Here is a 26724-nt window from a genome sequence, read left to right as displayed (position 1 = left end):
TACTGGGACAATTTACATAATGTTTATTCATCTTTTCTTTTAAAGCATTGCCAATTTGTGTACCATGCGGTCCAAAACTCCCAGTAAAACAAACAGTTATCAATACCCTTCACTGGTTTTATCTGGGTATATGAGATTCAAGTGAGTTACCGCAAAATATAAACACTTTTGAGAACAGCACAAAATAAAGCTGGGCTGTCAGTAACAGTAATATAGCTGTGACCTTAATCCCCTGTAAGAATCCTCAGAATGAGATTGGGTAGGTTCCCCTTCAAAAATGAACGGGTCATTGGAATCGGTGTTCCCAAGTGGGAATGACTGGCAGAACTCAGCAACAAACTCCTCTTCTGAACTCAGCAAGGTACTCCACCATTCTGAAGGATCCAGTTTTCCAGCTGTGCCACCATACTCTTCAGGAAGAATGTCCCGGGGAAGCCGCTGGTGAAGAGAGATTAGGTCTGAACCATGAAGAATAAACTGTAATAGAGAGAAGGGATCATTGAGAGTAAAACCTGAATACGTACATTGCTAATCTTGGGTTAATAATTTCTTCTGAATGTTACAACATATGTAAACATTAAAGATTATGCAAAAAAATAAAAAAAAGTGTCTCGTATAATAAATATCTAACTAAACTCCTGCAATTCTTGATATTTTATCTAGTATAAGCAGTACTGGGCATAAGATGAAGAATAACTCTGGATTGTACATCAGTTAAATAAAAGGCACAAATACAAACATGCATACCAGGCAAAAACAAAAATCAAAAATGAATGTAAAGTACACACTAAAATTATACATTGTAGAAATTCAGGAAGAAACTGCAGTACACAGAGGACACTCACACAGACACTATATATGGACAGAGATTTGACACCAGGAACACACACCGGCACGGATTACTATTTTTCTGCCCACAAGCAACAGCTAAATATAAAATGTTGTGGGTTGAACCTTGTTGCTGTACTTGTTATAGATCATTAATGTGTAATTCTGAATTTACTACAAGTATCCAAATAATTAGAACTTAAATTAAGAACTTAAAAATTCAGGTTTAAAAGACGCCTTTTTATGTTTATATGTTTTTTATCTTTAAGTTTAATCACATGAAGCCGTTCTCATAAATATTTTGTATTTTCTCAATTTAATGTATTAAGGCATTAAGAGATTTTAACTTTATTACATTTCCTAAGTGAAAAACTCAAATTCAGGTTTAAAAGGCAACTTGTAGCGGTGCCACATAGTTAGTGTTTAAATGTCAGTTCTGTGTGTGTCTCGTTTCATTGTCCCATTGACTGCGTGTATGTGTATCAGTTAATGTTGTCCCCGTAAAGGAGGACGGATGATGGGAGGAGTTCACAACCACTAATCTGGAAAGCACCCGTGTGTCAAAATCAATCAATTACTGCATTCACGGATTATTTAAGGAGAAGAGAAGGAGACGAAGGGAGAACCAGCACGAGAGAGAGAGAAAGAGGAGAACCAATATCGCATTCACGACTACAACTTGCTTGCCGATTCATTTCATTGCGCTTGGACCCAGTTTGTTTTTCATTCATCCGGACTGCCTTTCAACCTGCTTGCCGCTGAAGACCCCGGGGTCGAATCATCATTCGCCACACGCCGAGGAATCACGGTGAGGTTGTTCCAAACGCCGGGAAATACAAACACTACAATTGCCGCTAATCAGTATCCGTATTCAGGACATTTATTCACGTTCGGACTCAAGTTCACGATCATTCCGTTTGCTAGTCATTTGTCGTTTGTGTGGTGTGTGTTATATGTTACGTGGACAAGGGAGGGGATTTGTATATATATTTTCAGTTTTGCTTTGGGATTGTTGGGGTGGAGGAATATTTGGGTGTGCATTTGTCTTGTGGCGTGTCTTATCTCATTTAATACATTTATTCCTGTTTAATTTTACATTCTGCTATGTGTCTTTGCATTTCAAACCGTCGATTGTGGGAAAGTTTATCTGTGTAGGAGTGCGGCTTGACAGGAAAGGTTTCTCAGTAAATTATCCAGGCCACAGGTCTTGGAGGTGTAGCTGCCGGCTGGGAATAAGGGGTCGGCCGTTACATAAGTGGTGCCCTCTCTGAGGATTCTTTATTTATTTGATCACTGTCTGCCTTTAAACTTTCCCAAATTAATATGTCTTTAGGGCGTGCCGAGCAGGACGACACCATTGCTTCGCCTCGGTGTGATGATGGAGTAGCCGGAGCGCAGCACGTCACGGTCAGAGCGTGTTCAGCGGTGCGAGAGGTGGTGGATTCTTTGCAGTCGCTGTACCTGAAGATCACCATGGACCTGAAGAGGAAGGCCTAGAAAATGTCTCGCCTCTGTGGGAGGATCTGGCGCAACAAATGACCCGGCTGGAGGAGAAGATCCGCGAGGTTGCGAAATGCGCTGGCGTGAAGCAGCCTTGCGGGCTCGCATCAGCAGCTCCCAGGAGGAAATGAAAGAATACATCAACGAGCAAGTTCAACTCCTGGGCGGAAATGTGTTGTGCCTCCAGAGGCGGATCGACGCTGGCAAGATTCTCTTCAGGGGAAGTCAAAGGTGTCTCCAGAAGATAAGACCGTGCCCCATCATTCAACGCCGTCGTATCTCGGGAGGGCGCATACCTCAATCGGCCATTTGTTCCTGGGGTGCGCCTGTCTTTTCCCAAGTTAGGGGCTCCTATAATGCGATGATGTCCTGAACTTTGTGGAGGATGGGAGGCGTACCTGGCCGTTAACCCTCTAACCCCGGAAGAGCTAATTGGGGTGATAGGGACATCCCTCTCGGGACGGTGCGGAGCTGGTGGCTGGCGGCCAAGAAGACTATTTTCGACTGGGGATCCTTTCGTCGATCTTTCCTCGCGCTTTCTTCCGGAAGACTACGAGACCGAACTGGAGGACAAGCTGCGGTCCATGGTGCAACTACCTTCACAAACCATCCGGGACTTCGCCTATGAATACCGGGCTTTGTGTTTGAAGTGGCGGCCGGCTATGGCTGAAGAAGAGGTGGTCCGCGCGTCCTTAATGCCTGTAACCGCGGTTAGCTGGGAGTCTCAGGGGTGGTGGGATCGGTGGAGGACTTGGTGAGGGTAGGCTCCCAAGTGGAGCGGGACTGGGAAACTCAAAGACGTACTGGCACAAAGTTCAGGCCAGTACACGAGAAACCCAGCCCCTAAAACCACAACGAGCCAAACCTTGCGGTCGGAAGCCGATCTCGCCATTATGCAAGCGAGCACGTCCCTTCTGATCGTCCCAGTGATGCTGCGGGGTGGCAGATGGATGCGGTGGTGGATACGGGAGCCATCATACTTTAATCCGCTCAAGCCAGTGGGAGAAGATTAGCCGACCGACAGACAAATTAACATCTGCCCGTCCGTCCGATTTGTATTGGCGGATGGGAGTGAACACAAGGCCCTGGGCAGAGTCCCCTTGAGGTACAGTGTACTCGCCACCACCTGGGATATGGATACGTATGTCCTGGAGGACCAGCACCTGTCAGTTCCGTTACTCCTTGGGCTGGATTCGTTAACCACCATGAGGATGACCATCCATCTCAGTCCCAGGGGGTATACGGTACTGGGGGAAGGGATATGCGAATTCATTTACAAATCCAAAGAGATCTGGGCTCTGAATTTCTTGGATTCTACGCAGCAGTGAGGAGCAGCGCAAGCACCTCGGAGGCAGCCCCAGTGGAGGGACAACCTGAAGAAGTGAGGCCGGGGCTGAAGAAGTGGGCGAGGTGTGGACGGAGAAGTTAGGAGTTGCCCGTGGGGTGACCCACATGGTCCACACCTTGGACGAAGTCCCTATAAGGCACCGAGCTTACGGTTTCTCCACTGAAGAGGCGTCATTAAAGAACACCTCGATCGGATGCTCGCCAGGGAATAATAGAACCATCTTCCTCCTCCTGGGCGTCCCCTGTGGTCCTCGTGAAGAAGTCGGATAATTCCTATCGTTTCTGTGTGGACTACAGGGGGGTTAACGAGAAGACGAGCCTGGACGCATATCCCATGCCCCTGGTTCATGAAATCCTGGAGTCACTGCATGGAGCTGCAGTGTTCAGCACATTAGATCTCCGCAGTGGCTATTGGCAGGTGCCGATGGGCGAGGGGAGGAAGAAGAAGACGGCAGTCATCACCCCTGAAGGCCTGTTCCAGTTCAATGTCATGCCTTTTGGGCTTAAAATGCTGGGGCCACTTTCCAGCGGCTCATGGAGCAGGTTCTGAGGGGGTTGATAGGCAAGATCTGCTTCGTGTATATCGACGACGTCATCGTTTACTCCCCTTCTATAAATCAACATCTCCGGGATTTAGACACCATCTTCCAGCGATTACATCAAGCGCACCTTACGCTGAACACGAAGAAGTGTACCTTCATTCAACCCCACATACGCTTCCTCGGGCACATTCTTTCATCGGAGGGGGCGCTGTAGACCCCGAAGACCTTGGCCATCCGGGAGTACCCCGCCCACAGATTTGAAGTCGTTGCAGCGTTTTCTTGGGTTAGTGGGTGGTACCATAAGTTTATTCCCAGGATGGCAGATATAGCGGCTCCCTTGAACCAGCTTAGAAAAAAAGATGTCCCGTGGGAGTGGACCACAGAATGCCAGGACGCGGTCGAGCGACTAAAGAGCCACCTACAAGAGCCACCCGTTCTGGCCCAACCAGATCCACAGCTCACCTTCCAGGTACAAACTGATGCCAGCAACCTGGGGCTCGGCGCCGTGCTCACTCAGAGAATTAACCAGGCTGAACATGTCATCGCGTACGCCTCACGAGTTTTGCGCCGCTGAGCTGAACTACTCGACAGCTGAAAGGAGTGCTTGGCTGTCGTGTGGGCTGTGGAGAAATGGAGACATTATCTGGAGGGTTGAATTGAAGTGTACACCGACCATCACGCTCTGACCTGGGTGTTCAATCACCCGAAGACCTCCTCCCGTCTGACCAGGTGGGTCCTCCGCCTCCAGAATTTTACGTTCAGGGTGACTTACCGGAAGGGCTGTGGTAACATCGTGCCGGATGCACTGTCTAGGGTATCGGAGCCGTCGGGGATGGTGTGTTTGGCAGAGGCGAAAAAGATGATCCTCCCTCTGCCAAGGAGCCTTGAAGACCTGGCCCAAGCACAAGCTACCAGTCCATTCTGCCAGAACATCAGGGAAGGGCTGGAGCAACAGCGGACTGACCGGGTACACTTTGTGGACCTCCAGGGGGTCTTGTACAGGACTATTCCATCCACCCTTGGGGGTCTGCAACATCAACTTGTGGTCCCGGAAGAGCTCGTCCCGACTTTCTGAAGCACTACCATGACAGTCCTTTAGGTGGTCACCTTGGAAGGACAAAAACTTTATTAAAGATTCTGGGGGTTGCGTGGTGGCCGTCTGTCCGGAAAGACGTGTGCCACCACGTGAAGACGTGTGACCTGCCAACAACTGAAAAAACCCACCTGGTAAACCGGCGGGATTACTTCAATCGACAATCGCAGATGGACCAGGAGAGACTTTGGGAGTCGACCTAATGGGGCCATTTCCTATCACCAGCTCGAGGAAGACCGTCCTGATGGTAGTAGTAGACTATTTTTCGAAGTGGGTGGAGCTGTTTGCGTTAGCCGATGCAAGGGCTAACAAAATATGCTCCATCCTGAAAAATGAAATCTTCACCCGCTGGGGGGTGCCAAGAAACATCATCTCGGATCGGGTCCGCAGTTCACAAGCTCCATATTGGATGAACTTTATGCAGCCTGGGAGTGAAGAAAAACCTCACCACCGCTTACCATCCCCAGGCCAACATGGCGGAGCGAGTGAACGGACCCTGAAGAACATGATCGCCTCCTATGTGGGTGAACGCCATCAGGACTGGGATAAATGGCTCCCGAGCTCCGGTTTGCCCTGAACACGCGGTGCATGAAGCCACAGGTGAGACGCCTGCTTTGGTTGCGCTGGGCAGACAGCTTAAGGGCCCACTCGACCGACTCCTTCCCAGCACCCCTAGTCCAGAAACCACCAGTTACAATAATTTGGTTAAGGTAGAGGGTTTACGGCGGAGAATCCAAGGGAGGTTGGTGAGTTCGACATCCAGACACGCCAAGCTGTATAATGCCCGGCGGAGGGAAGCGCACTTCCAGCCGGGTGATTTGGTCTGGATTAGAGCTCACCATCTCTCAGATGCCAGCAGAAAATTCTCCGCCAAGCTAGCGCCTAAATGGTTAGGTCCAGCTAAAATCATTCATCAAACAGGTCCAGTCAATTTCCAGATCCAAAGGGGTATCGGCGCTGCCTCCAAGTTAGACACCATCCATGTGGCCAACCTCAAGCCGTGCCGGCCCTCCCTTGTCCAAGGTTGGGGGGGGGGAATGTAGCGGTGCCACATAGTTAGTGTTTAAATGTCAGTTCTGTGTGTGTCTCGTTTCATTGTCCCATTGACTGCGTGTATGTGTATCAGTTAATGTTGTCCCCGTAAAGGAGGACGGATGATGGGAGGAGTTCACAACCACTAATCTGGAAAGCACCTGTGTATCAAATCAATCAATTACTGCCGTCACGGATTATTTAAGGAGAAGAGAAGGAGACGAAGGGAGAACCAGCACGAGAGAGAGAGAAAGAGGAGAACCAATATCGCATTCACGACTACAACTGCCTGCCGATTCATTTCATTGCGCTTGGATCCAGTTTGTTTTCATTCATCCGGACTGCCTTTCAACCTGCTTGCCGCTGAAGACCCCGGGGTCGAATCATCATTCGCCACACGCCGAGGAATCGCGGTGAGGTTGTTCCAAACGCCGGGAAATACAAACACTACAATTGCCGCTAATCAGTATCCGTATTCAGGACATTTATTCATGTTCGGACTCAAGTTCACGATCATTCCGTTTGCTAGTCATTTGTCGTTTGTGTGGTGTGTGTTATATGTTACGTGGACAAGGGAGGGGATTTGTATATATATTTTCAGTTTTGCTTTGGGATTGTTGGGGTGGAGGAATATTTGGGTGTGCATTTGTCTTGTGGCGTGTCTTATCTCATTTAATACATTTATTCCGGTTTAATTTTACATTCTGCCTATGTGTCTTTGCATTTCAAACCGTCGATTGTGGAGAAAGTTTATCTGTGTAGGAGTACGGCTTGACAGGAAAGGTTTCTCAGTAAATTATCCAGGCCACAGGTCTTGGAGGTGTAGCTGCCGGCTGGGAATAAGGGGTCGGCCGTTACAAACTTTTTTTAATCTTTAATTTAAACAGATGAAGCAGTCTCATAAATATATTTTTTACACTTGAATGTATTAGGGTGTTTACAGATTTTAACTTTATTATATTTTCTTTTATTTACTACTGTGACCACATTAACAGGGTCAAAATGTAAAGAAGTGAAAAATGCTGTGCACTGAAACACAAAGCCATAATGTCAAGTTACATCACTTCCACAGGCACATGATCAAAACATTAAATTATGATGACATACTGCATGCTAAATACTGCATTGTGTAAATTCAAAAAATCAATACTGTATATTATTACTTTATATAGAAACTAAAAAACACACTGAAATCCCTAAAATTGAACTTATTTGACTTATTTTCATAAAAAAGCTTTCCTTTATACTCATGGAGATAACAAAGCAATCAACCTTAATTTTTATAAAGTTGAACAGAGGAAAACCATCACAAAGTACACAGTACCACTGCTTAGGTTTCTTTAAATTTACATAGATGGGAAATGAGCCATCAACTTTGTGACGTAGAGTACAGCATGCCATGCATTTCCAATGTGCAACACAAATGGACAAACAAACCGATGCCGCTCTAGAAAAAAAACTGGCCAAACCAAACAGACCAGTTTACTGCATAGAAACTGCCATGTGATCAAATGAAGTCAACTTACCCTCTGAGCCATCTTTTCTTTCAGAAATGGCTTAATAATGGCAAATACTCCCTTGAATATTCTAGGCTCATTAATAACATTTACAGCTTTTATTCGAATTGGAAATCCATCCTGAAATATAAGAAACTAGTAAAACGGACAAGAATATGATATGGTTTAAAACTTTTGTTTTTTTATATTTTATAATGAATTTATTGTTTACTTTTAATATATTTATGTAATTTATAACATACAGACAATTAAGCTTTTTTTCTTAATTTCATTTAAGGAAATATACACAAGATAAATAAACAGTTTTTCACCACCAAAATGGATGCATAGCTGTCATTTTCTGATATCTGATATAAACCTACAAAGCTGCACTTGCCTGTCCAACTGAAAGCTTCTTTTATATAAATATAAGAAAAACAGCTCTAAGGTACTTTTTACATTTATAATCTATTCCTGAAATGCCCACCCAAATAGTTATTTAGAACTTTACTAAAACTTAGAATTGGAAAATGTTAAACCACAATCATTCTAATTACTATACCCCTTTACAAGTCAGTTTGTAAAAGCTCTTTCCTGGTTAATGGATTTGAGCCAATTTCTTGTGTAGTTACAAGGAGAAGAGTGACAAAACAGACCTGAGGCCAGTCAATAGCCATCCAGTAAGTTTGAAGGCATTTAATGGAATTTAAGCAGGTATGACATTTCTATCCACCTTAGAATTTGTTGTGCGACTGCCGTAATCAGTTCCATAATCAATGAAGCCAAGCCATAACACCCCCATCACCATGTTTAACTGATGAGGTGGTTCTGATTTGGATCTTGGGACAGTTACTTTTCGTCTCCACACTTTGCTCTTGCCATAACTCTGATGAGGTTTAACTTTGTCTTGTCTGTCCACAAGACTTTTTCCAGAATTCTTTAAACTCCTTTTTCATAAATTCTAATTTCACCATCCTGTTTTTGTGGTTAACTAGTGGTTTGCATCTTGCAGTGTGGCCTCTGTATTTCTGTTCATCAAGTTTTTAGTGGATAGTCGTCACATCTTCCTCTTGAAGACTGTCATATCTGTCAGACAGGTGTTTGGGGCTTTTTCTTTACCATAGTAAGGATTCTTCTGTCATCAGCAATGGAGGTCTTCCATGGCCTACCAGTTCCTTTGTGATTACTGAGCTCACCAGTGTGTTCTTTCGTCTTAATATTATTCCAGACTGCTGACTTTGGTTCTTACCTAAGGCTTTACCAGTGTCTTGAAAGGTTTCATTCTTGTTTTTAAGAATCATAATGGGTTCTTTGACTTTCATTGGCACAGATCTTGTCCTCGTGTTGAACAATGGCAATTACAGACTCCAAAAGATAGAAGCAGACAAAAGTTTCTTATGCCTACACTAATAAAGCAGTGAAACACACCTGAGTAATCACAAACATCTGTGAAGCCAATTGTCCCAAACATTATGGTGCCCTGACATGTGGGAACCATATATAAAATGTGTTATAATTTCCACATGGTGCTAAATGTTTGGAAATACCCTGAAATGAAAGTCTGCAATGCACACTTTAATCATCTCTGAATTGTTTGATTTGCAATTTTAAACTGTGGAGCGGAGGGGTAAACCAAGGAAAAATGTGTTTTTGTCGCAAACATTATGGAGGGCACTGTATATTCAAAACAGTCCTGTTCATTTGAAGTAATAATCAGAATATTTGGCTGTCCCGTGGTTTTTCTTTACATACGATCTTTACTGTGAAACCAGAAAATTGCACAACAACACTACTGATTCCCATGCACCACACAGAAACACATATTTGAGGCAAAAAGCATGTACAGAAATTTTAAAGCATGACTTACCTGGAGAATGCCTACCACTTTTTTGGCTAGAAAAGGCCCCAGATGGGATGCTTGTGACAGACCAACACCATTGTAATCTGCAAGAATAACAATCCCATTGACCTGAGTCTCTTCTGACTGAATTAACTTCTCCAAAGTCAAGTACATAGCACGAATATTATCTACAAATGGGTAATCATTTGGTCTCCACTTCCCTGCAAAAAGCAAGTAGAATTTTAGAACGTAGGTAAGTATAATTCAAAGTCTTAGACTTTGTATACTAATACAACAATTTTAATTTGTAAAGCAGTCACACAAAATGCATCTCTGTACACATTTTCAAGTTGACTTAATCCAATTCAAGATTCTGGGGACAGCACTAGACAGGTAGCAGTCTATTGCCGGGCACACATAAGCATAAACAAATTCACTCAGACGATAAAGTATTTTTTAATTAATTTTTACAAAAAAAGGCCAACACCTGAGAATATAAAGGCATTTTTAAAAATATAAATTCTTTAGTGCAGTGGTTGTCAACCTTTATATATACTAGGGGGCTTCGGCCCCTGCTCTCTTTGCTCACTTGTATCGGATATACAATTTAAAGAGATTGCTATTTTCATAGGAATTGTTACATATGCATTATTTTCACTTTTACTTTAAAAGTTTTGTAAAAACAATACTTTTCCTTTATTTCCTCTTTCTCTTTCTCGCAGGATGTATAACACTGCTCGCGTTGTGAAGGGGGGGTCTGCTGAACGCACGCTAAGGAGATGCCGTCGGATCAGCTGCTGTCTTTCGGCTGCTGCCGCTGGCGAGCTGCGTGTTTTATTGTAGTGCTGCGCGTCGATCATTTACAAGCCTGCCCATTTAAAAGCTGCTCTCTTGCCACTTTGCATCTCTGCTGCTTGCATTGTGGTGTTGGTGTTGGTTAAGGGGTTGGGACTGAATGCACACCAAGGAGAAGCGGTCGGATCATCTGCTGGCTTGCTGCTGCTGTGAGCTGCGTGTTCTGCTTGTCATTGTTTTAAGAGCCGGGAGCACATGATGTCTGTCTGCCAAAAGCATTTCAACAACTGCTACGTTAGATGTCTGTGAACATGTTTTAAATGTTGTCTCACGGTCTTGCCTCGCAGGATGTCAAATTGTCTTCTGAGAAGATCACAGTACGTCTCGTTTACCTAGTCTTCCTCTCAAGAATTATTTTTATAATAGAGGGATATGCATGCTAGTCCTGGTACACTGCCTGTGGTTTTAAGTGAACAGACCATTTCAATAATAATCAATATATTTTTATTAAAGCTATTTCTACTAGCACCTGAATTTTTTAATCACAACATAAAATGAGTAGACATTATTTACGGATAAATAGTAAACAATAATTACTAAGGTCCAACTCTTGTCATTTGCAGATATTTTCTATACAACAACAAAGCTGCTTATTATTCACTAGGAATTATGAAAAGGTAATCACCCCCCTTACTGTGCTTACTTAAAGAGCAGACGAGGTTATTAATAGCTAGAGTCAGATAACTGAACACAGGTACATCCAATTACAGCCAGCCCTATTGAATCTTAACCTCACCTATTTTGATCCTTAAAGTTGTCACCCCAAGGTTTCTAGATGAACACACTGCCTTGGTCAAAGATAATTGCAGAAGAAATGAGGAAAATTACCAATGAGGAAAGATACAGTACTACAAGGTCATGTATAAAGATATAGGACTTCACTGCACCAAAGTAGGAGCCATTATCTCCAAATGGAGAACATCTGGTAAAGTGTTGAATCTTCCCAGGAAAGGCTGACTTGCCTAAATTACCCCAAATGCACAGTGACAACTCGTTCAAGCAGTCAAAGGATCTCTAAAAAACACAAAGAACTGTAGGTCTGTCTAGCCTCAGCCAAGTTCAGTGTTCGTTACTCTATAGTAAGAAAGACATTGAGTGAAAAATTGATTCATGGGAGAGTAGCAAAGTGGGACTCTCTGCTATACAAAAATAAAATTGTGTTTGTCTTGTATTTGCAAAGACCAACCTGGATGATACCCAAGCATCTTTATATATAATACGCTACCATGGCTGTCCATTTGTTGGTCCTATTGACCTGAAATTTGGTACACATATACTACGTGATGTCTACTATCCGCTTTCGGGATGATGATTGACCTCCAAGGATATTCCTCTTTTTATTTTATTGTAGAATCAACTTTCGCCAGCAGCCAGCAGGGTGGCCATGCGATGCATGCATAGTGGCGCCGTTCTCATCCCTACCACCATTGCTGTCACTTCCCCTACCTATTTTAAAATCATTCTTTAGGCGAATTGAAGACTTAAGTGCCAGTGTAAGTGAAAAATAAAGAAAACGTACTAAGTAATTGCAACACAAAACACTGACTTAATCAGTTTTAAACGCAAAAGATGCCGACGAAAGAAGGGGGACGCTAGGGTGGAGAAAAGAAGAGCTGCTCAGGAAGCAGTAAGTGCATCAACCTCTGAGCAAACAAATGCTAAACGTACAGAAAAACAGGATGAAAACTAGGAATGCTCAAATCAAGTGTGTTCACTGCATGTTTATTGTGCAGTGCACGGTTACTGGTTATCAAATAATTCTGAATGGACAGACAAGTCTAAAGAATGTCTGGCATAAAACTAAGACAGCATGCGACAGTAAGTATATCATACAGTAAACAGCATGAACGAGTACACCACTTCTGAAATCTAACCCTAACTAATCCAGTTATCTCTTCACAAGTAAAAGCTTTGGATTCCTATAATATGATGGTAGTGTGTCAGCAACACTGGTTTATCAGTTACCAATGAAACCAAACATACCAATACTGATTAGAAAAGTATTACTTTTTTGCAATGATAAAAAGCCATATTGTTAATAAATAAATAAATAAATAAATAAAATTGGTTTGTTAAGGCTAGTTGGGGTAGCCAGTTCAGCTTAAGAGTTGTACTTTCCCATCAAATCACTCCTAAATTATTGCCTATAGACTTAATAAAGGTAAATTATTTCATTACACAAAAGAGGACAAGGGTACAATAACATTAGCATATCACCCTTATTAAGCCAAATACAATAGCAAAACTGATGCACAAATTCAAAAAGTATAGATTTGTAGCAAACACCATGAAATTTTCCAGGCCATCATTTTGTGAGGAGTCTTTTCCTAACAGAGGAAAAAAAAGCCTCAAAGCTGGCAAAATGTTATGTAAAGCCAAACAGGAGTGACTGTTTTGCATACAGTAAGACTCACACTCCTCAGAGGTGGAGGGTTGTTGTACTTTCAGGAAACCACTGTTGATACCAAAGCACAAGGCAGCCTGTTTCAGCCTTTGCAAAGACCCCTATTAAGAAAGCTAAAGACACAGTCCACAGTCGTTTTAGACTAAAATCAATGTTTTTGGATGTGATAAGTGGCCAAAATGTATGTCGTTGTATTTGGGGTGTATAGTGAGAAGTGTATGGTTCTCATAGGTAAAACATCACAGTGGCAGAGCTCTTGCATAGGGATGTCTGAGTCCTGAAGGTGTGGAATAAATGTGGTTCATTGAAAGCATCATGAATTCATAAACATACAGTAATCCCTCCTCGATCGCGGGGTTGCGTTCCAGACCCCCCCGCGATAGGTGAAAATCCGCGAAGTAGAAACCATATGTTTGTGTGGTTATTTTTATATATTTTAAGCCCTTATAAACTCTCCCACCCTGTTAACATTATTAGAGCCCTCTAGACATGAAATAACACCCTTTAGTCAAACGTTTAAACTGTGCTCCATGACAAGACAGAGATGACAGTTCTTTCTCACAATTAAAAGAAAGCAAACATATCTTATCTTCAAAGGAGCGCCATCATAAAGGAGCGTGTCAGGAGCAGAGAATGTCAGAGAGAGCGCTCGCAAAGAAAAGCAAACAATCAAAAAATCAATACATGCTTTTAAGTATACAGAAGCACCGCGATAAAGCGGCATTTTGTAGAGGAGCATCCGTGTCCTTTGTGCAAACAGCCCCTCTGCTCACACCCCCTCCGTCAGGCAGAGAGAGCGAGAAAGATAGAGAGAAGCAAACAAGCACCGCACGGGAAGCATATCTTATAGCATTGAAGAGTTTTAGTTAATATGCAATACATGCTCTGATTGGGTAGCTTTTAAGCCATCCGCCAATAGCGTCCCTTGTATGAAATCAACTGGGCAATCAAACTGAGGAAGCATGTAACCTAAATTAAAGACCCATTGTCCGCAGAAAGCGTGAACCAGCGAAAAATCTGTGATATATGTTTAGATGTGCTTACATTTAAAATCCGCGATAGAGTGAAACCGCGAAAGTCAAAGCGCGATATAGCGAGGGATTACTGTATTGCAAAATCTTTAAAGAAAAGATGCTGTCTTCTCTTAAAACCTTGGTTGATGGGTAATTTGTCAACATAATAATGAACCCAATCATTCTTACAAGGCCACTACCAAATTCTTAAGGAAGCACAAAGTGAACATGCTGGACTTGCCTGACGTTAACCTCACCGAGCACTTGTGGAAAATTTTGAAAACACAAGTTAGTGTAGAATTCCCCATTAAAAATCAAAGCACTCAAGGAGCTCATTCTCCGGGAATGGAACAGGATAAACATTGATCATGATGTAAACTTGTATATTCAATGTTATGAAGGATCAATGCAGTACTAAAAAGTAAGTTAATACAAACTAAGTACTATAATACCTCATATTTGTATAATTTTACTCAAGGATGTACTCATTTTTACCATTCTTGATTAATGCAATGCTGTCTAATTTACTTATTATATTGATATTGAGGACATATCTTTTGGTGTTATTTAAATTTTGCAGGGAATTGTAATGGTCCGTTTTTGACAGAGATATGTTCAGAGTAAGGTGTACTCATTTATGTTGTGTACTGTCTCTACAGTGAAACATGCAGACAGTAGCTTGATGTGTAGGAATGCTTTGCTTCCTCAGGGACTGGAAGACTTGCAGTTACTGAAAGAACCATGAATTCTGCACTTCAACGGTCCAGTCATCAGTCCATGAATTGATAGAGCAGGACAGAGACACAAAATACAACATCATATTGTTTCTACTACTGTCTATAACTGAATGGCTCTGAAGAAACAAAATGAATGTTTTAGGCTGGCCTAGCCAAAGTCCTGACTTAAACTCAATTAAGATAGTGTGGTAGGACCTGAATAAAAGCAGGTCACGCTCACAAAAATACCAAAGATTTTTTTTTTTAAGTTGCAAGCGAATCAAAGAAAAAAAAAAAAGAAAAAAAAAGGTCAGACGGCCATAATACTACCCTACGGTGTTCCCCGAGTACCACTAGGATTCTTTTTTTTTTTTATTTTATTTTGTCTGTTTGAGTTTGAACATGTCCTTTTTTAATCTGTTTTTGACTAATTTGACAGCCCTAGTACATGTAGGGCAAGAGATATTATATTAAATACATTTTAAAAATATTTGATACTGCCTGTCTTCAACAGGTAAAGTAATAAAGATGAATGCAGTCATGGATCAAGTGTCACAGACATCACTAAATACTGCAGATTAAATGTATAGGTGATCAGCAGCCTTTACATTAAATACTAGCTGGTCTATATTCTACCTGAAAGGTTTATGAAACCACTTAATCTTATTTTCAGTTATTGTTCAAAATATTAAAAAAACAAATCAGTATAATTTTAATTAATAAATGGCTAATTTACATAAGCCCTTTCATCTCTTTGAAAAGTGCAACTTCGAGGGATATCCAGAAAAAAAGGTTACAACAGCTGTTAAAAATCTAAAAATGAATATATTTCAACCAAATTTACAGGGTATGTTCCAAAATATGTGTTTATTTCTCAACATAATCGCCGTCAACTTCGATGCACTTATTCAACCTAGGCACCAGCTTTTTTATACCCTCGTCGAATACACTCCGCTCCACCTCCGAAAGCCACTTCTCCACTGTCTCCTTCACCTCCTCATCGTTGGAAAAACGTTCCCCACCCAAGAATTCTTTCAGTTTGGTTTCCACAAGCTGACGATGGATCTCGGCTGCGGATTCGCGACGCAAAGTGAGGAACTTGATGACCGAACAAATCTTGCATCGGCGGTAGGTGGAGCAAACGGCCTTAGCAGAGGTTGACGAACTTGCTTGCTGTGATGACATTTCACAACTGACTGACGCGGTCCCGGCTTATTATAACCGTTAGGACCCCCCTACACGCAGGTATGCCAACCTTCGAAAAAAAATGCCCTGCATCCTCCAGGGCACTTGTGACCTTTTTTTCTGGAAATCCCTCATACATGAATCAGACTTTGTTGACAGTGTAAAGAGGTATTCTGGCTGAACACTAAACTCTAATTTTCCATCTTCAAAAAGGCTGTATATAGGAATACATAAACACCAATCAGTCACAACATTAAAACCACCAGCCTAATACAGTACATGCCACCCTTGTGCCACCAAAACAACACTGACACATCGCGACATGGACTCCACAAGACTTTAGGACTAGACCCTTTAAGTTGTGAGGTGGGGTTCCACTGATTGGACATGTTTTACCAATACATCCCACAGATGCTCGGATTGACTGCTTGTAATGTTCATCAAACCATTCCTGAACAATGTCTGCACCCTGCTGAAAGAAGCCACTGGCATCAGGTATTACCATTACCATAAAGAGGTGTACATGGTCTGACACAATATTTTGGCAGGTGGTATGAGTCAAAGTAATATCCTCATTAATGCCAGGACCCAAGTTTCCCAGCAGAACATTGCTCACAGCGTCACACTGCCTAGGACAGCATGCACCCTTCCCATAGTGCATCCTGCTGCCATCTCTTCCCCAGATATAAACAACACACGCACACCCAGCCGTCCACATGATCGAAACAAAAAGGAGATTCATCAGAGCAGGCCACGTTCTTCCATTGCCATTCTGGAGATGCTCCGACCCAGTCATCTAGTAATAACAATTTGGACTTGGCAAAGTCACTCAGATCCTCACACTTGCCCATCTCCCCTGCTTCCAACACATCACCTTCAAAAACTGACTATTCACTAATTTCCTATTACAGTATATCCCATTTCTTGACGGATGCCATTGTTAAGAGATAATCAATGTTATTCACTTCACCCATCAGTGGTTTTAACAGTGGTTTACTGGTGTATTTGCGCATTTACATAGCTAAAATATATTTACTGGGATGAACAAACCACATTATTGATCCAGAATTCCTTTTTTCTCCATTTAATGAAGCATTCCCTTTGCGTGGATTAAAACTACCAATGGCATTAATTAACAGACACATTTAGCACTACAGGCATTTTGAGCACTGTTATAATTAAGGCACTCGATGTTTTTGACCAAGTAAACCTAACAAACAGAATTGTGAGGAATCTACAAACAGCACATACTTAACATCAGGGTGTAAAACGAGACAGCAAGGATAGATGGTTGATAGGCTACAACTTCATAAACAATTTTTCTTTGACATATTATATTTTCTCAGTCTCTGTGAAATTTAGCTTAAGCAGAGAATTTCTTTGTTTGTTTTGGTTATTTGTGCTTTCCTACACTGAATATTTCAGCCAAGCCAAACACAAATGAGGTACACAGATCCTGTAGTGGAAAGCAATAGGTTAGTTACACTGATATACCAAAAATAGTTTAGCCAAATATCTTTCTGAAATGCAGTATAAACTAATTTTTCTAAAGTTCTCATTCAAAATGACCTAATGAAACAAAACTGTTAATACTTGGCTTTTATTCAGTTTGAAGCCCTTACGATCCCAGAATGAAACATACGGTAGATGTGCCTGTCTGCCAATTATTCATACAAGAATTGTTGACTGATCTTGACTAACTAAAGTTAATTATTTCTTGCTGTCGACATTTAGAATTATGTTGTGAACGGTGCGTTTCATATATCAAAAAATAAATGTTTTGTGAATCCTAGAAATATCAGCAGCTTCTAATACTAACAGTATAGTATAACAAAACATAATTGTGATGATGAGGGTTCACTGCATGCTCCCATCTTGCCTCCGGGAACCCTTGAACCCGTCAGTGAGCGCAGCAGTGAGGCATAACAAATGGAGCAAGCAGCTGACCTTTCTACTTTCCGGTTCCACTGGTCTGGAGGCCTCCCGATTCCTGGCTTCGGTCGCACACTCTCCAGACCAAGACTTGGCTTCCCTGGCGACCAGGACACTCACGTCAGGGAATTCACTGCCCAAGCCTCCCGACTCTCTTCTCGGCTTTACGTGGCCAGCCATCCTACTTCTGGTCACTCCAGCTCTTGATCGCCCAGCTGGAGCGACCATTTCCTTCTGCCCTACCGAGTGTCGGCCAAACACCACTACTGGGGCTCACTGTCCAGCTGCTTGCCTGCCTGTGAGCACACACTCAATATTGCTCTCTCGCTCACACCAGTTCTCTTACCAGCTTCCTGCTTTCTTCCTCCCTCCCGCAACCTCTGTTTCTTTTTCTCTCCTCCAAACCGCCCCGCACTTCTATTTATGAAGAGGATGTGGCAGCTGTAGCAATCAGCAGCTCCTGGGAACAATTATGGATGTGGACGGTTTACGCCCACACCACGAATTCCCCTGGAACTGCTTCAGCCACTTAACCACCACACCCCCTTGCTAAGCTGCAAGCAATGCGATTATTTAAAACTGGCCTCTTGACGTGAGCTGTGGACCCGCTATACCACAATAATACAACGAGATTTGGAAAGACTAGATGTATCCAACAGTTTGCATCTAAAACAAAATAAATTATCCAATTAATTTCTTTTAGCCACAGATAATAACTAAGTAGCTAAAGCACTGCATTGCTTGGCATGCTCCATTTACTTACTAAGTAAAAGCTTCAGACCTTTCAAAAATGCTTATTGTAATTAATTGAGGTTAAATTGCATAAATTGATTGAAATACAATTAAGCACTTAATTAACCTTGAATATTTTTAACAAAAGACCAAAAAAAAGTTACCTGGTCGAAGACACAAAACAAATCGCCCATCAGGATCAGGCTGCGAAAGGACGGTTAAGAAGCCAGAATCCAATACATGTTTCACATTTGATGGTCTAAGATTTTTGAACACTTCAGGCCAACTGCGGCGGCTTGCATAATAATTCACAAGAAGTTTCAGAGATCTGTCATAATCAAACTTTCTGGCACGAAGAAATCGCAAAAGGAAAGAATCATCAATGCGAGTTCTAAGATGTGGGTGTTCTTTAAGGATCATGTCACGTAAAGCCTGAACATCTCGAAGTCTCCATTCTGGTTTTTCTTGGAGCTCCTCTCTTGCTTTGGCAATGAGCTCGGGTGTTAATGTACATGTGTAGTTATTTCTAGATGAGGAAAAGTCGTGGCTTTCCATGGCAGGATCTCTAAATAGTCCATTGTTAGTCAAGCATTGTTCTTCTTCCATCAGCTTAATTCTCTACAACAGAAAAGAAAGATTAGATATATTCTGAAAATATCATTCATGGTGGCTACCAAATCTGTACTAACCCCTACTTTCTTTGCTGTTCTTTTCCCAGTTTTCTGTGGTGGGGATCTGTGCTGCCACCACCACCTGATCAAAGCACCATGTGGTTCCTACATTAAGGATTAAAGGTCAGAAGTCCACATGACCATCACCATCAAGTTCTTCCATGTGAAGCCTGAAAACCATGAGGACTGATTGAGGTCATTTATGGTAGGTAGAATGCCTAGAGGGGGCTGGGTGGTCTTGTGGCCTCAGTACCCCTGCAGATTTTGTTTTTTTTCTCTTGAGCTACATCATTTGTATGAAAACGTCCTATATAAATAAATATTGTTGTTTCTAAACAAATTTTTAATCTAGCATATGTACAGTTATACATATAAGTATATTTACAGCACTTTTTGAAAGTTTGAGAACCTATACTACACTTCTTAAAATATAATATAATATATATAGTCACACACGTGGGACTAGGAGTGAGCAGAAGGGACCAAGTGAAGGTAATTACCCGCCAGGCCAGGGGGTGGCGGGGTGCTCTAAACCTTTCTCTGTTATTTCTGCAGATCAAATACGGGAACACCTACCTGACCTGACGTCACTTCCTGTCCCGGCACCCAGACTGACGTCACGTCCAGGTTACAAGACATAATAGCCTCCATCTTGGCTAACTTAAACAGTTCAATATGGAACTCGAATAAACAGCATTGTTGTACCCAAAATGATCCTTTGCAGCTAGGAACAATATACGGGTGGCTGCCCCAAACCTTTTGAAAGTGTTGAGACTCGTTCTTTTACTATATATATATCAATATATATATATATATAATCATCATTTAGAAGAACTGATACATGCAAAAAAGACAAATAAGGGTAAGTTTGTGTGCAAAATGTAGTGAATCCCTAGTTTCATTGCACATTTTACTGATTACGATATATATTTCAGCTACAACAAAAGCAGTGCAAACAACTGGTAAACAATTAAAGCATAGAGAAAATGCCCTGTAAAAGTAACCAGATTTTATTTATTTTATTGCAAAAATCACATATAAAGGATAAAAATTTGTCAGCAGACTTTTCTCTGCTGAATACTGAAATATGCTGCTTGCATAAACATTCAGATTCCTGCAAAGCTATAAGTTTTCACAAGCTCTAAAGATGACGTAATTTACCTTCCCATTTGCCCCCATATGTCCATCATGGAAGAATTTATGGTCACAATAACTGGATTAAAAATGCCAGTCTATTTAGAACATACTTGTCCTACATTCAACCTAAAAGTAAAAAAGAATAAAAATAAAGGCAAAAGTAAATAAAAAATGTAAAGCTTACAAAAACATACATACTTTTATCAAACTGTTTAGAGACAACTTCAATTAACTTTATTTCACAAACCAAGGAAAAGGAATATGCATCATGCTACCCACATAATGTTAAAAAAAAATTGAATATCTATTAAAAAAATTAGCATTCAGCCCAGCAGTAGAATCTACTGAGATGCCAACATTCACCTTGAAAGACCTACAGAATTCAGAGGCCACGTTGGGAGAAAATATTCACCGGTAAACTATGTCAACAGCACCAAAACAGAATGCATTACTCACAAAAAATTGTTCAGTTGCGGTCTTTAATTTCAACACAAACCATGAGAATAAATTAAATCTATATTTAGGCTAAAATTTAGAGAAATTTTGAGGGGGAGATTCAAAATTCTATGTTCTAAAAATACCTATTTATGAAAAAAAATGCATTAGCAATAACATGATATGGGGATGTGTTTTATCATCAGAGACTATGCAAGAATTTCAATGTAGCTTAAGTCAGCCTGTTCATTTTTTAAGCTTGGGAGAAGAATAACCCTTCAATAGTCTAAAAGGAACAATGGAGTGATTCAAAAACAAAATTGAGTATGCCCTTCAGTGGCCCAGTAAAAGTCCAAACCTCAAACCCTGCAAGCACAATATGGACATAATACTGTACACACATTGTTATAAAAACCTGAATGAACAGAACAAAGCCAGAAAAAAAGAGGGGGAAAAAAGAATCTATGCATCTAACACAAATGACTTAAACAACTATTACAGCAAATGGCAGCTCAATCAAATATCATGCGATATCCAAATAGTTACAGCAAAACCAAACCTCAGCCTTTAAGCACAAGTATCCAACATCAAGTAACTCATTTTTTTCTTTCTTTAATCTCACAAGCTTGGAACTAAACAAAAAAATGAGCATCATTTATACTCAAGGGACAACTGAAACTTTATAAAATGCCTAAATAGCTCTACACAAACATTTTTCTGGACAAACGATCTAACATTCACAAGTAACTGCTACAATTAACCATGAAAAACAAATTACTAACTTGCTATTTACGTTGAATGTTCAGTTTTTCTTACTGTTAAATACTTCACATTACAATGGATTACACCAAGCTTTGAGTTTTCGCATGTCTTTCTAGTCTTTGACTTGCCTAGAATGAATGTTCGTTTGTAAATTTCTTTTGAAAATTTCATATGTGGGACCTTAGAGAGAGGTAATATCAAATAAATTAATTTGAAAACTAAGACCAAAATGGGCAACTTGTTAAGGTTATATACAAATACTAGAGCAAATCTAGACTTGCATTCATAATTCAGATGTACATTGTTCTACTCTGAACATTGCTTCCTGCCTTTTCTTCAATGTTGCCAGGATGGGATCCTGCCCCACACAACCATGAAACAGATTAAACAGGCTGGAGAATGTAATATTTTACAATTGCAATATACTTCCATAACATAAAGCACCATGGGATTGTGGCTGTCAAAATAAGAGTAACATGAAGATTACTGATTGTCTGCCAACAGCTAAAATTTAAAATCTCTTCCACATTTTGTTTTACTGAGGCTGAGCTGTTATTAGATGGAATTATTAGCTTTTTTTCCCCCACACTCACTGTAGTAATATTACTACTATCTATCCTACAATAGAGGTATACATAGCAACATTACTAATACATCATTCTGTGGAATTCCTTAGGTGGACACAACAAGCTGGACGTGCTCTAATCAAATGTTAAAGTTTTAAATGTAAACCGGCGATACAACAGAGAAGATCTCATTACATGTTACTGTCACCTACGAGTGTATTATTGACAGCAGCAGCTCTCTTATCACCCAAGCCTGAATTTCTGAAGTGTGTGTGTGTGTGTTGGATGTGGATTATTATATTTACATTTTATGTGAGATTTCTCTAATGATGCACTAAAATTGTACGGTACAAATTAAATTTTATGCAAATAATTCTCATGCTAGTTTACAGGTATCTGTGTTTTCTTGTGGGTTTTCTTCAAAACTTTTCAGCAAAGCACCTTCAATCACTCTGCTGCAGACGCCTTTACTAATGTATCATTTTACTATTTTTTACTTGGACATTGTTTTATGCCCCACTCTGACAGATCTAACGTAGTATCTTGGGTAATATGCGACTATCGTAACCTTTGGATAACTTTGTACTACAAGATTCTGAACATCGGATGCTTTCAAATACCACCCTCCAGGTCCAGTGTTTTCTTCTAAAAGAAAAATTGCTAAATCTAGCGTGAAAAATACTATATTTAAATGGATGCTATTTCATGCTGTTTATAAAACACAAGACAATATTATCAAAATTGCTCCATCTAATCCCAGTATGTAGGAATCTATCCCAGCAGCATCAGACGCACAGTAAAAACCAGACGTCAGCGCACGCACACGCGAACGTTTGGCCCACCCAGAATCACCAATCAACTTAACACATATGTCCTTGGCATGTGTTGTGAAAAAGAAACATGCAGGCATGTGGGGGAACGCGTAAAAAATCGTATTTATATCACGAGACATTAAGGGCACTGCTGCCTTACAGATCTACCATTCTGGCTTGAGAAGTTCATGCATTGTTTATCAAGATGCTTATTCAAGCCCTAGCCATTTCCTTTTGGATTCTCTTCCGTTATGTACAGTAAAAATATTTTTTCTTCTGTTTGACTGTTGGCTTAAAAGCAAATTGTTTTTTACCAGTTAAATCGAGATATTTCTTGACAGGTTTAATAAATAAGTCATTTTCTCAGTTCTTCCCATCGGTCTCCAAATGAGACGACTACAAGGTGAACGTCAACTTTGTCACAGTATGACTCTGAACAATAGAAAATTCCAATAAGCAACAATTTGCAACTCTCAAGTTATTTACTGCTTTACCAACAGTCTAATGATTAATACCGCCCATCGAATTTGTTACAGTGCCAGATTACCACCTTTTCGACAAGGTTTTGCCTGTCACTGTTTTTTGTCACTGCGTAAATATGCACAACATTGCAAAACGTACAACAAGGGGTGTATTACTCAAAACAGCCCGAAAAATGTGTCAGACACGTTAACCATTTTAAAAAACATAAACCAAGGGTTACTCCAGACGCTCCGGCTCGTACGAGGTGTACGCCTATCAACGCGATTAAAGTCACCAGGTACTGTTGAGAAATGACTCGGGCCCGGCTTTGCTCGATAATTTGAATCTGTTTGCGAGCACATTTAAAAATTGTAATTCTGAAAAGATATTCATTTACACAAACGAACCTAGAATTCCACACAATAATAATACTGTTGTGAGCAACAAAAAATTAAGAGTACTTACCTACAACTTAAAGTCACCTATACAAAGCATAATATGTAAGTTAGTCCTGAATTATGCCGAAAAACATTATCGAAAAAGGATAACAAAGCAATCGGTTAAAAATATGAAGTTGTTTATTGCGGTTGTTCTCACTGCCATTTCAGCTGCACCTTTAAAACCACTTTCAAAAATTACCTCAACATCCTGGTGCCGACCACAGACACAAAGATTCCACAACACTGGACTATCGTTCTTATTTCCGGGTTGGGAGGGAGAGAACACGAGCGTGACGTGGCCGGTCACGTGCTACAGAGTGACGTGAGTAAGAACATAGACATAGAATTACTAGACGTCGCATGACCAGCAGCATCGTACGTCAACGTCGCCGCCATATTCGGAGTGGCACTGCTGTGGAGTGAAGTAATGGATAAAGATGCCTTACGCATGTGCTGCTTGGGATTGTACAAACCGCTGTACGCTCCAAACCAGATCCCGGAAGATTACATTTCATTTTTTATAATTTTAACTTTAGCTAAGGCAGGCTAAGTTAACAAAGCTATGCATTTACGTGCTCAAGTGAGCTTCCAGACAGCGCGTCCGCCATATTGCGAGTGGCAAAAGTGACATTTAAACTAAAACAGGTAGACGTGGAAACCGGGTTTTCTGATGAAAAAACAATAACGTTTAAAACAGTATCATTTACATACAACAGATTTTGGCGAACTGTTTAGATGCAATTGTTTATATCCATTTATACAGTAATAATGGCAATTATTAAATAATAATCATTATTATTATTAAATAATTCCTCCCATATAAGTAACATTTTTCGGACTGCCTTCTTCCATCTCCGAAACATTTTTAGACTTCGTCCTGTTCTTACGCAACACAGTACTGATGTATTGGTTAATGCCCTAGTTACCTCATGTATAGATTACTGTAATGCTATTCTATCTGGCATCCCACAAAAACATATCCATCGCTTGCAACTTCTTTAAAATTCTGCTGCCAGGATAATAACCTGTTCTAAATCAACTGAACATATTACACCTATTCTCTCTCAACTTCACTGGCTCCCTGTTAACTACAGAATACAATACAAAATCCCGCTCTTAACATTTAAAGCTCTCCACAACCTCACTGATCTCCTAGACTTACACTCCTCTCACTCACTCAGATCCTCATCTGCAGCTCTACTTTCTGTACCACACATCACACTCTGTTCTATTGGAGCTCGAGCATCTCTCATAGTGCTCCGCAACTCCAGAATTCTCTTCGCTCTCATATACGTCAGCTCGATTCAATAACACATTTTAAAACTGCCCTCAAAACGTATCTTTTCAAACTGGCATACCAATTGTGAATTTTGCACTGTCACTGCAAGTTATCTTTGTTTGTTTGCTAATTATTGCTTTTTGATTTATCATTCTCTTGTTTTAATTTTACTAATGTTGTTTAATTTTATTGTAAGGTGACCTTGAGTGCTAAAATTATAAAATGTGATTTTCTAATGGCCAAATATAAACAAAACAATTGTTCAGCCTTACCTATGAAATGTAATCCCCCGGGATCTGGTTTGGAGCGTACAGCGGTTTGTACAATCCCAAGCAGCACATGCATGAGACATCTTTATCCATTACTTCACTCCACAGCAGTGCCACTCTGAATATGGCGGTGACGTTGACGTACAATGCCGCTGGTCATGCAGCGTCTAGTAATTCTATGTCTATGAGTAAGAAAGTGAAGAGAGTGGTGTGGTTACGCACAACTTTAGTCGCAAATGACTATAGTCAATGAAAATGACTGCGGTGCTCCTCCTACAGTACATACAATAGTTAATATCTTGAGTAACTTTATAATAATTCCTATGCAAAGTGGGGGGAACCAAAGTCACTAACAAGACTTTCTGTCAATCATCATTTTACCCAACAATTCATTGATGGAGCCGCTCATCAATCATTTCAACATAACCAAATGTTTTCTTTGCCATGTTGCCAGGTTAGTGGTTTTCCACCCAATCTGCAATTTTTGGGTCCATTAGGAAAAATTGCCTTTTTTATCAAAATAACCAGGTATTTGTGGCTATTTTTGAAACCTCCCTCATCATTCTAGCTTTGCTTTTTTCCATATACTGTACTTATATATCTCTACAGTAGGTGGCGCTGACTCCAATGCCATGTACTGTACAGTAATCTTGCCAATCTTCACAACCCTGACCGATAACCGGGAGTTAAAAATAAGTTAAAATTTCTATTTGGCAAGTCTGTGCCTATTCTATCGCCACTCCCTTCTAAAACCAGGAGCTATTCTACCTCTCCCAAATCTCTCAGGGGGACTCGCCGTCTGATTTGTGATCCGTTAATTAATTTACATCATCTGCTGGGCTGTTTTCTTGGCACTACTAGGCAGATTTTAAGCTGTCTTTTGCTGGAATTTTTTGTTCAGGACCTGGCAAACCATCGCGTTTTAGTCAACCAGAGCATTCCAAAGACTGGGCCATATCCTGCAACTATATACAGTAGTTACCTTTTCAATCTGCACAACCGTGACTTACAATTGGTAGTTAATCTTGTTTTGGTTAAACATATAAAATACATACCATATACTCATGTTTTATACATAATTGTATTTCCTCAAAAATCTATCTATCTATCTATCTATCTATCTATCTATCTATCTATCTATCTATCTATCTATCTATCTATCTATCTATCTATCTACACAAGCAATTTCCATATATTTTATAAAATAGTATTCTATTATTAACGTTTTGAAATATTCAGAATTAACATTATGTATTTTAGGAAAGCGAATAATTGCAAGTTTTAGTCATAGTTACACTATGTTGTCAGCAGCCATACTACCTGTGCCTCATCTCAAGTCATCCACCTGTCCAGCCAGTACTTGGATTGGAGACCAT

The 26724-nt window shown here is 40.7% G+C and overlaps 1 protein-coding gene across 3 annotated transcripts; it reads right to left on the bottom strand.

Annotated features, from left to right (window-relative positions):
* On the bottom strand, positions 1-24086 carry ttpal (tocopherol (alpha) transfer protein-like). 3 transcript variants are annotated; one of them, XM_039735671.1, is made up of 6 exons: positions 24000-24086; positions 20348-20449; positions 18680-19133; positions 9706-9899; positions 7869-7979; positions 1-477 (listed from the first exon to the last, which is right to left on the bottom strand). In XM_039735671.1, exons 2-6 carry the CDS (start codon positions 20363-20365, stop codon positions 199-201), a joined length of 1056 nt encoding a protein of 351 aa, XP_039591605.1. In that variant the 5' UTR covers positions 20366-20449; positions 24000-24086; the 3' UTR covers positions 1-198. The 3 variants fall into 3 exon arrangements, with proteins under 3 accessions (XP_039591605.1, XP_039591606.1, XP_039591607.1); XM_039735672.1 differs by lacking the exon at positions 24000-24086 and adding an exon at positions 23826-23993; XM_039735673.1 differs by lacking the exon at positions 20348-20449.
* Between the last annotated feature and the right edge of the window lie 2638 nt (positions 24087-26724).

The sequence above is a fragment of the Polypterus senegalus genome, chromosome 14 (assembly GCF_016835505.1).
Source record: "Polypterus senegalus isolate Bchr_013 chromosome 14, ASM1683550v1, whole genome shotgun sequence".
In the NCBI taxonomy this organism is placed as follows: domain Eukaryota; kingdom Metazoa; phylum Chordata; class Cladistia; order Polypteriformes; family Polypteridae; genus Polypterus; species Polypterus senegalus.
Note: the sequence above shows the minus strand (reverse complement) of the source record. Positions and strands in the feature narration are given on the sequence as shown.

Bases quoted from the DNA above. Each gene is read 5' to 3' on its own strand.
- ttpal (XM_039735671.1), bottom strand. The intron at 9,900-18,679 runs GTAACTTTTTTT...TGCTTTTTGCAG, and splicing joins TGTTTTGTGTCTTCGACCAG to GGAAGTGGAGACCAAATGAT. The intron at 7,980-9,705 runs GTAAGTCATGCT...CTTATATTTCAG, and splicing joins AAGTGGTAGGCATTCTCCAG to GATGGATTTCCAATTCGAAT.